At 41.1% G+C, this 12,281-nt stretch overlaps 1 protein-coding gene and 1 pseudogene across 2 annotated transcripts in view; one reads left to right on the top strand and one right to left on the bottom strand.

The window, feature by feature from the left end:
* Positions 1 to 1,645: 1,645 nt before the first annotated feature.
* Positions 1,646 to 3,229, bottom strand: LOC110988934 (alpha-N-acetylgalactosamine-specific lectin pseudogene; annotated as a pseudogene).
* A 76-nt stretch (positions 3,230 to 3,305) lies between these two features.
* LOC110988932 (adhesion G protein-coupled receptor L1-like) overlaps positions 3,306 to 12,281 on the top strand; it is a 32,814-nt gene continuing 23,838 nt past the window's right edge. The window contains exons 1-2 of one of the 2 annotated variants that reach the window (XM_022252924.2): positions 3,306 to 3,874; positions 8,078 to 8,195. Coding sequence is in view for 1 of the 2 variants with exons in the window: in XM_022252923.2 (XP_022108615.2) it covers positions 11,662 to 11,737 (76 nt within the window). In the remaining variant the exon portion in view is untranslated. Of the gene's footprint in view, positions 3,875 to 8,077; positions 8,196 to 10,989; positions 11,738 to 12,281 lie in introns of those variants that run through there. The other variant, XM_022252923.2, reaches the window with a different exon arrangement.

Here is a 12,281-nt window from a genome sequence, read left to right as displayed (position 1 = left end):
GAGATACGGATAGCTACGTATACACTGCCATGAACACTCACACGCAATGTCAACAACCCTACTCCAGCTCCCTGCATACATAAATATTAGGATATAACCTAATACTCATAGCTTCATAGTTTAATGCAGCATGGACTTTCATAAAAATAACACAGCACTTACGAATACATGGAATTTGCAGTTGCTCCCTTCTGAATTTATTCTTTTATTCTAAAATCTTTCTTTGGTGTGCAAAATTCGTCTCCAGTTTTGAAAAGCAAAAAAGATTGTGTAACATTGAAAACACGCCTAATTGCTAAAACGTCTTAATTGGAATATTTTAAAGTGTGTCAGCTTGCCCAAGATAATTTATTCATAGTGATGAATTGCATAGGTCTCCTTGAACAGTGGGCGGAGTTAGGCCCTTACTAATTTTGTTCAGCGCTTAAAAAAAACTTGATGGCTTTTTTTTGGGGGGGGAGGGATTGTTACACCCCTTTCTAAAGTGGATTCCAACCCCAAATTTTGTTGTTAAGCAGGCAAAAAGATTGGTTCTTCAAGTACTGATTTATGTCAGAAGTTAGCTTTCTGGTTGGACATTTGGACTCCCGTGTAACACATCTACTTCCCCTCATTTATCAATAGGACAGAAACAGCCATGAAGTTATAAATTACTAGTAATTTTCTACCTCTGTATCTACCACCATCTGTCAGTACCTGCATATCAGATATCCTTTTCCTCATGAATGTTAGAAACCGTATCCAGGACTGTATATTGTTTAAACGGTAAACATGTTTAGGGTATCAATAAAGTTAAGTAATTTGGCACTGAAATTTAGGATATGGAAGTCGAGATGGCCTGGTTCTAAGCATGACATCTGGAGAGACAAGAAACGTGTTTTTCTTGAACGTATCGTTAATGATACTTGCATCTATTTTTTTCCATTTGCTTCGATCCATGGTCATTTGGAATTTTTCAAGATTTCATGCGTGGCGTTGTTTGGTGTTTTCTCCTCTCACAGTTGGCCACCGTAGTTAAAGTGCGCCAGTCTAATCTATATAGCGCCCAGGACCTCAGATCATTTAAAGTTACCACACTGGTCTCCCCTTTCCTTGGTGAAGCTTTGGCCCTTCCTTGAGTGTCCTACAGATTGGTCTCCAGCCCTGGCCCTAATGAGAAAGCTCCTTATACAAAACGTTACCGAAACACAATCTGGGTTGTCTTTTTAGAATAAAGTCCTCTTTACTGGTTAGCCCCGATCTTAAGAACCTCTATTTTTTTTTACTCTTTTACCATGTGATACTCATAGGTGAGTACAAGGATCACTCGTAAAACAACTTGGTGCCTCGATAATGTGTTTTGTGCATTTGGAGTCATGGGCGTACTTCCAATCAAAAAATATTGATAAATTTGCTTAACACATTCTCTTTTAATTGACAGGTAGATTGTTTTGGTCTTATGTTAATCACATGACCAAGCAGATGCTTATAGTGACTGCTTTTTCTGTAATTTTTCCTGGATTTTCTTGTCGAGGGAGCCATTGTCGTGAATAATGCTGGAAAAGAATATTAAAATCCTTAATATTTATCCCCTCAGTCTTCTCCAATTGCACCGGTATTTGCAGATTTTATTCTTTTGAAAAGAAAAACAAACACAATGCGAATATTAGCATGATTACCATTAATATTATGAATATTTTAATCTAGTATTATGAAATCGGATATTAGTTAAAAATCTTCTAATGTGAAACAAACCGGGATATACACCAAGCAGATGAGACTAAAAAGAAGTGAATCTAATTACTGTTTGATTTGATCAGCGATAAATGACTGTTTCAGGAAAATGGATAATTCCCTATTGCCCTGAGGTTAGTTTAAAGATGATTCTTTGAGAATGTGGTTTTGTACTTTACCCTAGCATTTTAGATCAATTGAATTGCTACTTTTAAATGGATACACAGGATAATCTTTTGCTGGTTGCAAGACTTTAAATCTGATATTATCATTATATTACCATAAATATGGGTCCAAATCTTCAACCAGCACTCGTATACTTCAACGGATTAAAAACAAATTTGAAAAGAGAACTAATCCAAGTGCCAGTTTCTTTTACTTGATAACAGGTTGATTACCTGATTGAAGTACGTACGCTTTACAGTGTGATAACCAAGATTCTGAAAAATATTTCTATGGGGGCTGTCGCAATTTAAAGACAATCCTTAGTCAGTGTTCGTTATTTCCTTTTCATTAGAGCGCATAGAGCTGCCTTTCTCAAGAGCAGAGGGATTAGCTAATTATGTGTTCGTTCCCCATAGTTCTTAGAATATTAAGACAAACTTGAAATAACAAATGTAAAATTTGAAGAATTCTAAACATGTTGATAAGCCCGTAACCAGAAAACACCCTCGATTTTAAAAGTCTGTTTAACTTGCGGAGCACTACTTGAAACCGACATTGGTTAACATAAGTCTTGAAATGAAACTGCACAAGAGTATCAATCTTTTATTTCTTAGACAGTCCAATCGTCGCAGCACATGTTGTCGTCCATACCTAGGCACATAATTTAACTGGTGGCAGTCATCTTACAGATGTATGGCAACTCTGTCGAGCAGGGTTTGTCATTCCAAAATCGACCCTTAGTGGCGTGAAAGCGCAACGTGGTGCAGTCTTCACCGTTGCCCCAGTCGTTCGGTTCGTCGTCCCCCCAGTCAGTGTAAGAGACGGTGGCCCGGTCGATCCAAACGAACTGCCCCTCGTTTGACGCGTCAGTCAGGCCGAGCCATACGGAGTTCAAGTCTGAGGTGGCGGTCGGTGACATTGTTAAGGACTCCCACATCTCAAACATCAGGTCATCTTCCTCTTCACAGGCAATGGAAACAAGATGGCCCTCCCCTCCCTCAGTAAACTGCTGGCAGTGGCTCTCAGCTTCATGGAATGTCTTCCGAATCCCGAAGAAACGGTAGCAGTGGCCATCGTAGAGGGTCCACAGCGGAGGACACTTCAGGCAGTGACTCAGACAGCATCCTGCAGCAAAGTTGGAGGCCAGTCCAACCAGAAGAAAAACAGACAGCAACCACTGGAAGCCCATTCTGGCAACGAAAAGGTATCTCTCGGTACGTTGAGCCTTGAAGTACGGTCGTAGTGTGAGATTCCACCACTTCTGAAGCCTCACTTGTTTCACATCGAACACAGCTCGACGGCTTAGCTGGCGTTGATCACTGCGTGGATCGATGTGATTGGCAAATACCTAAAATGCGGTAAAGAGCACGTGGCCTGTCCTGCACTTTTTATATTAGTTAATGTATGATGTTGTCTGTATAGCTGCCACTCAGCGCCCATGATATTCAAGGAATGTGCTTAACCGCTCAAACGTTACGCACGATATGGAACAGCCCATGGGCATACATTTATCATTGTAATATGATCTATTAAATTGGAACCCATGTAGATTATAGTCATCTGGATGAACCGGTAGCAAGCGAAATGCTGACGTTATGTCAGATTTGGCCATGACTGCACCGGGACCGATACTAGAAACCAAAGTGACTGCTTCATCCAAACTAGTGCAACTATCGGCAGTTAGAGCAGGATCAATGTGTTCGTTTACCGAGTCGTCTATGGGGAAGAGAGATTGCGAATCATGCGAAATTGACTTCGTGGTTGTTTGGGTACCAGACCTACAAGAGAAAAGCGCAAGTTTGGTAAAGGAGTAATAGAATAAGGACCAGCAATTAGGCCCAAACGAATTTCACCATCGATTTTTTTCCTGTAACAACGCGTGATTGTCGCGAACTGATCGAAAATTACGGGCCAGTACCAACTCGTGGTCCAGAGTAACCAAACGAAATCCGAAAGGAAAACCATCAATCACTTCCTGAGCAAGTTGTCGGTTAAGGTAGGTGCTGAGAAAGGGAAGCATACTGGTGATATGTATTGGTAGCGATAGGGTTGGCTGTACCCCGAGTGGTTCGGGGCTACCTCGTCAAGACGCGACTGGCAAAGTGTGGGCAAAGCGGCAAGCGAGTCGAGAGCAGTACCCGCGGTTGAAGTCAAAACAGATGCCGATGTTGGCTTGGTCACTACCTGTGACAAGGCCACACTGTTGATCTGTTAGCAAAGGTTTGAAAACTGTACGGTGCAGCCACGGGGGCACCTGCCAGCGTGATCCACAGCTCGGCATTGATGCTTGCCAATGAACGCTCAGGCATGCGTGCTTGCCGCTGGCAAAACTGACTATAATAATCGCGCCAACCAAAACCTGGCCGACGAAATGCTACGGAGCGAATGGTGTCGGCGTACTTAAGCAACTTTTGCGCACGGCCTGGATGCCGCATCAGATAAAGTGAGGCAAAAACTAGAAATGTTGATGTCCACTGTTCTATGGACGTAATGCGAACTGCCGGAGCATGGGGTCGAACGTACCGCGTCGGAAACTCGGGCGAGCTGATCATGAACACGCACACGCAGTCACTTGGATACGCAGTACGGACTGGTCGTAAAAGGGACCCAAACTCGACAAACTCCCCGTTCCATTTTTTTTTACCCCTGAATTTGCCCTGTATACCCCCATTCCAAGATTCTCGAAAACGCTAGTCAAAGTAGTGTGGTCACGTGAGGCGATAGAAGGAGCGGGACTAAAAGACAAAGAAACCGAAGTCGTGGCCACTGAAGCTTGGGTCGTACTTAGTAGATTGCCCGAAACGGGAGTAACTGGAACAGGCGAAGGGGATATACATAGGGGATTTACAGGGAAGGGAACACTGGACTCACCAAGCCTCGAAGAAGTAGGAATTTTCCCAACAATTGGTACGGCCAGCATCGCAGACGGGCCCGGCAGTGCCGAAGTCGAAGGCCCTGTTTCGGTGGACGCATCGAACGAGGCTGCCCACGCAGTTTGCCTGGTACTGTTCTTTGGCCAGTGGCCGCATGCCACTTGGACTTTGAGATTGTAATCCACGCAGGGTAGAACTGAAGCCCAACAAGAGCCGAAAAAATGCAATACTGTGAGAACCGCTTTGAAAATTAGTTAAGAAGAACACTTGTCTAATTGATAAATTCTGTTACGGCGATTTATGTCAAATCAGTGGTTATTGTGTTAAGTTTTAGATAAATGAACAATTTATGGTGAAGTTTTTTGGTAATGAAGAAGAAGCCAAATATGCCAGCTCTTACTTGATTTGTGCACTGAGCGGACATCATTTCCACATTAAATTTTACATACACTCGGCAGGACTCTTCCAGAAATATTACCCACTACCGGTCCTTACGTTCGGAGGTCATCTATGAGACGTAGTCTCGAGACTACGTACGGGACACGAAAGGCACCTCTGAAAAAGCGCCCTCTCTTGGTCCAGCTCGGGGCCCATAGCCTTATCAAATTTAACGTCGTAACTGCGGGGGCACCGCACTCACACGCAAATTCCTCAGCTTGACGCGCGCGTGCATTTGGCAAATCATGACACCCTAGTGGTTGAAGAGGCATCTACAGCGCGCGTACCACCTGTCCATGAGCGTTTTGCCATCGCAGTAATGGCGTCTAATTCTGGTTGGCAAATTGCACTGTATTTGTTACTTATTGGAGTGGTGCAAGTCTGTTTATAACTTCAGACAAGGGTGGGCGTTAGTCCTATTCTGTGAAATTTTTGTAAATGGGAAACCAAAGAACAACAATGGTTTCCACCTCTACCGATGCAATTTTATGTCATTTTTACTTAGAATTTATAATGTCCTTCACTCAATGTTTGCTGATTGACAAACTTACGTACCACTTATATGTAATACATGTAAAAACGTACAAGCAAGATTAAATACACCAAAGGAAGAGGATACCGGTCTGCAGTTGGATGTACTCTGCACCAGACGCTTAGGAATGTTGAATAAATTTATTATTATATTCGACTTTTTCGGACAACCTAAAACAAAAACTACCGTTTTGCACAATAGGTACGGAATATTAGTATTTTTATGTTGTATTAGGTTTATTAGTATTTTTAAGTTATTAGGCTCCTAAATACATTCCTTCTTCTCAGTCACTAAATATCTTGGAGATTGGACATCTCTTTTTATATGAGGAGCAAAAGGCGACAGTAAATTTAATTGAATCTTACCTCTCTTCTCACGGGAGGCCAGATTTGAAAGTTTTAATGATAATAATAATTACAATATTATGTTATAAGATTTAACTGACACCGAAGAAATGTGCAATTTGTAAAAATCGTAGTTATTTATCCGTTCATATTTGACTTGAAATGCGAAGGATGGTTCTTATTTAATTAATCCCTTGGCCTGTGCTTTGTTTGGAGTGGGGTATACATGTTTTGCGTGGGCTAGTGGCAATACGATATTATTTTCTAAAAACGAACGGTCCAGTTTGATTTCCATGTAACCAAACCATTCTAGATGTTTAACCGCCTTTTTACTGCTGTTAATTTTCAGTTTGGTTTGCCTGTTGTTTTTTTTTCAAAGCTCTTTTCAGAATAATAACTGCATAATAACTGACCCGTCAAGTACGGGCCTTGATTAAAGTACATAAGCCCTTATGTGACCTTCAAAGAGGTTGTTGCTGTGTGTTGATGTTTGTTTTCAAATTGCGGCCTTTTTATCAACTTCAGGACCTGTTGAGGATACGTTGAACAGGCATATCACCATGGCTGAAATGTTAGAACTCATTTCATTTTGTCGCCAAAATGAAAAAGTAAGAACATTATTGGCCCTACAAGCGCGAGTTAACACCACCTGATGACATGTTGCCCCGCCCCCTCAGCCAAACCCAGTTGCCTTAGATGCATGATCCGTTATATTAGTATTAGGCCAAGGCTAAGCACCGTGCCACTTTGTGCCGCACTTAATTGAAATGAGTGTGGCAATATCGCGGCGACAGCGTGGCAACTATGCCAAACGTCGAACTTCCACAGAGCAGCGTCGAGCCACTTTCATTTAGAACAACTATAGCGCAACATAATGGCGATGGCTCGGCATACCCTGTCGAGCTAAGTGGCTTGTAGTGCCGAATTCAATTTGCCGAACCAAATCACGCTAAACGACGCGCTATTGCCGTGCCAACAAAAGGAATCATTTGAGCAGAAACATGACTTATACCCTTGGCCTTAGAAACGTACTAATTTATGATTTTAAGCGCCACGAGCAGCCACACCCACAATATAACACTCTGCAGCGAGGATTTTTTAACTACCAGGTCAGTTCCCGGCACCGATGAACCTGTACGACTGTTTTATGGCTGCCAAAACATCCCTCAGGTTTATTATGCTCCTGTGGAAGAACAGTATTGTAGCGCAGGCGGGTCCGGCCGGTGGGGGCGCCAGTTCGGACCCGCATGGAGTTGGCTGGCTGCCCCCGCTGGTATGCAAACGGTCTGCGGTTTTCCCGCCTCGCGCCTGCGCAGTCCCTGCCGAGGGGCGCCATGTTTAGAGCTTGTCTGAAAAACACATTGTTGTGGACGCTACAGCAATAAAACAGAGATTTCGTGACCAGAACAGCGAGTTTTGGCTATGTGTGAATCTATACTAGCGTCGAACCCTGATCCGTAGGACACGCTACAGTATACTCACCCAAATAGCCGTGACCAATCAGCACATGTCTGTAAATAATGAGATCCAGTTTCTGATAGCAATGCATATGTGCCCCTAGCGGATACTGATCTTTCAACAGTCCGTACTCTGCAGTGGTTGGTAGTAGCATAGAGCTACAAACCTATGGTAGTAGGTTAATGGGACTTGGCAGTCTTGAAGCACACTGGTAGCTTGAGGATTACAAGAAATTTCACCTTAACCACGGAGGAAGTGTGTCCATCCTCCACGGCTTAACCCAACGAAAATTAAAAAGTTATTCTAAAATTACGAAAATGTGGTAGTTTGAAACTACCGGGGCGCTTCCCTAAAGGACGTTTGTTTCAGTCTTGCTAACAGTGTGGTACCACATAATGTCTGTCTGTAAATCTACCAAATATCGAATCATGCTGGTTTGTGCTATCGCAAGCTCATTACAAAACATGACCTTGTGCGTTTGTAACTCATAAGTAAACATGTAGCTGCTTGAAATCTGACAGGTAATCATCATGTTATTAAACGTTGCTTTTCAGAGCCTTGGCAACCAGAACCTGTCAAGGATTGCTTTGTGGTCTCCAAGGGTAGCATCCGTCAAATTGAGCGCGGCAAAGGCGAAGCAAGAAAGAAACGCCAACCCACAAAAATATGGAGGTACTAGTGGTGCTAATTATTGGTATTGTCGTAGACAGATTGTCTGCACTCGGGCATAACTTGTTTAAAAGATAGATTCGAGCTTAAAAATCTACCTAAGCCAGGGTGTTAAAGTTGATTTAGAAGTTTAGGCCTACTCAACAAAACAGGATAAGAGGAGGGGATCAACTTGTTGGGTGTGCATAAACATGTCCTTGCAGACTTACGTAGGCTAGACCTACTGTCTGTTTTCCACCTTTTATACCACCTTTTTATTTCAGAAATTTGTTCTGATAATTTGTGGAATGTTTTCATGATTTGTAGCAAATTGTTGGCACCAGATTGGACGCACTAACCCAAACACAAAAATTCCTAAGGTAGACTTCGAACACGTCTAATTCGTCAATGGTAGAATAAAACTGAAATTACGACTTATTGATCAGTCAATTTAAATGAAGACTGAAGTTCTAAACTTGCAGAAAATGAAAGAAGTTTTGTCTGTGCACTAGACAATTGTTGCTATGATGAAACCGGTCAAATCACTTATGCCTAACTTTTATGTCGTTTTGAAGACTTTTTATCACCAGTGATGATGAAAGATGTCTCAGTATAAATAAACTTGCCCAGAAATATTATGCATCCCCTCTTTTTAATGAATTCTCGTTTCTGACCGAATTCCAGTAGCCTGAGTGGATACCATGATTTCTACAAATAGTCTCTATTTCAAACTGGGCATTGAGTTAATAAACTAACAATAACATAAAAAATATTATATTATAATAGTAACAGAAACAATGTTAATTTCTATGTTAATAATCTTGCAGTAGCTAAATAAGTCATAAAATTTGTGTATAGTCGGCAATACTGGTTATTTGTTTAAAGCCATTAACGTTTCCATAACAACAAAAATGGCTTCATGCAAACATGAAATAAATAAGCGTAGCACAATTAACAGTTTCCTTTTTACTCAACGGAGCAGCAGTTTCTGCTCGTTGGGTGTAAATTTTTCAGTGCCTGCACCGCAATATAATTCTACCAATACAACATGATACTACATGCTGACATTACATTTATTTTCTCGGTAATTGAAGCAATCATTCAATACCCATTCGTGACAGGCAACTATAGGCAAAGCAAAAGTGAGTGATCTGTCCTTGGACAAGCATTGTTGATATCATTTGAGAGTTAAATCTCCTGCCTTACGGAAGACCTCGTATCTATTAGAAATGGACAACACGCTTTCTATAATATAGACATATGGTACCGGCTGTCTGTGTGAATATGCAGCTAAGTGGACGCAGTTTCGTATACGATTCCTCTGTTTGCTGCTTGTCATGTGTGAATTAAAAAAAATTCTTTTAAAGAAAAGAAAAAAAAGACAAGAAGAAGAAGAAAACCCCCCGGCAAAATAGGGGCTATTAAACAACTAGATTCCCTGTTTCTAAGATGACACTTTAATCATTGTTGCCTTTGCCAAATTACAACATTTAAAAAAACATTTATTCAGTTCCCAAAGCAGAAGACTCGTCATACTATTGAAGTTTATAAATTATTAAATAGTCATACCTGATTCGTGGGCAAGCTTAAACTAATTTTTTATGTCTGTGATATCTGGCATTACTTTTCATTTAGGAAATCATAACTCTTTACCACTCCTGAACTACCAACAGTGCGTGACTGTGACATGTAAACTGTAACTGAGTAAAGTAAAAAGCTCACCTGAATTTGCTGTGTTCCTCAAAGGATCGATCAATAGCTAATTCCACGTATTAACGACCCTTCACTTACCAAACAAGATATGGGATGGAGGGTTCCCCCCTTACATGTCCAACCCCTTTACACACGTAGGAGTATTGTTACCAAACACATCCCCCAAGGTGCCTGTAAAAAATTCCTGACATTCCAAGCAATTAATGACCAAAACAATGTTGGGCGAGCTCTTCATCCCATATATTGTTTCATACACGTAATGTATTGTCGTTTACAGGCCTCCTCTTATTCCTGCACATTTATTTTCACTAAATGCACTTGTTAGAAAGAGAATAGCTAATGTCGGGAAGGTTGCCTTCTTATGGTTGATGGGTTGAAAACTCAGTTGAGCTGGCTCGATGCTGTAATGTTGTTTCAGCAAAGACCACATAATACTTAAGAATTCCTACATGACAATTGTGCCACTGAAATGATTATTTTTTAACTCTCAAATTGTTGAAATTTGTTTCGATCTTCTACATGCATCACTATTGTATCATGAATTAATATCTTTAACTTGTCATATGTGAGCAAGAACACTAAATTTGCAATAGTCGCCATTAACGTTAGAGCTACGTTTTTTGCGCGATATTTCTCTTTCAGTCCAGGCAGTTTTTAAGTTTTATAAATACACTCTTTAATATTTGGCAAAAGCCATTCGGAGGTAATTTCTGAAGCCGTAAATGAACTACAAATAATTACAAATTAAAAAGTCTTTGCATTTTATTTCTCACTTTGGCAGCGCACCATCAGGGTCAAATTTCATGTTCTATTACTCACTACTGACGCGTTTATTACTACAGTACCGTTTGGGAGTGTATTTAGGACATGAATGAATAAGAATAAAATCGCCCAGGTGAATTAGTATTTCTCGTGGGCGATCTTTAATCCGCCTGGGCTAAATAACTAATCAGCCAGGGCAAGGTACTAATCCAACCGGGCGAAATATGTCAGGACGAAATACTATTCCACCCGGGCGATTTTTTTTTTATTCATTCATGTCCTAAATACACTTCCAAACGGTACTGTAGTGATAAATGCGTTAGTATTAAGTAATAAAGCATGAAAAGTGAACCTAAATGTAGGCTGCCACAATCGTATCCGCCTAGGTGAATAGCAGGCCATTTTCTCCAGTTTTGTCCTATGTAAGACTCCGTAGTACTGCAGACTTTTTTTCTGCTTCTCATGGAGGATACGGAGACAAAATGGCGAAGCTAAATCTGTCTCTCTCACTCACACTTATCGCTGTTCCTTTACTTTGGGCATGAGCTCTTGGAGCACTGATTTAGCTCATGATTTTTTTAAACAGCCCTTGGGGCAACTCTTAAAGCTCGCATCGCGCATTGTGATAAAATGGACTACGTACAGCAATGCAGATGTAAAGTTCAGCTGACTCTGAAATCCAGACTTATTTGTGTTTCTGCGCATGCCTGTCGGACAACACCAGTTCTTCTGCACCAAACTTCTTTGGAAACCTGCCAAGTGTTTCAAACCTTTTGGTAATTTGTCAGTAATGAAAACCATCCACGTGACGGGCTTTGAGCCGATAGAAACGGGTAATTGCCTATTACGTTCTGCTGCTGATTGTAGCCCTGAAAAGCAACATAACGGTGAGTCATTTTACAAGAACAGTATATGTGCGTGAGAGTTTGCCGTTGCTGTTCCATACTGGTACCGTGGATTGGCAGCTCAGAGGCCAAGCTAGTCTAAGGAGAAGACTGTCGCTTGGTGTTTCACCATGTATCTTGTGTTAGCGTTTCTCATTTCTGTGACATGGATAGCGTGGATGCTTCAACTCTACGGCGCTCGCGAAAGTAAGTCGTTGAATATGTAAAAACAATGTTACTTTTCATAAAAACGAATTTACATAAAATTGTACATGGGTTAATGTCATTATTATTTCATTGTTGTTCATGCTTGTATTGTTACTAAAGAAAACGAGTTCATCAGTGCAATGACAGCTTAATTGCCAAACGCAACACATACACATATACTCCTACAAAAATCGATCGTGGCTGTCGGAGTCATCTTGGAACATGTTAACCTTTTCCACTTACTAAAACATTTGACAAGCAACGAACATTGCATCGTCAAAAAGTCACTGTATGATAGCTGTGCAAAAGGATTCAGTTATTAATATTAATAAAAACGAATTGGATTTGTTTGAACAAATTTGGCTGACCTACAAATTGAACAAATTTGGGTCCCAAATCAAGAAGGTCTCAAATTTTCAATAATTTGTGATACAATGTTTGACTTCGCAACGGAAAGGCGGTTTCAACATTCATTGGGGACGCTGTCAATTCCTAGAAAACAAGAATAATATCAGAGAGGCTACTTGGGCTCGCTGCTGGATAC

This window comes from Acanthaster planci, linkage group LG10 (genome assembly GCF_054643075.1).
Source record: "Acanthaster planci isolate LZ-2023a linkage group LG10, COTS_SCS, whole genome shotgun sequence".
Taxonomy (NCBI): Eukaryota; Metazoa; Echinodermata; class Asteroidea; order Valvatida; family Acanthasteridae; genus Acanthaster; species Acanthaster planci.
This window is presented reverse-complemented; position numbering and strand designations above follow the sequence as displayed.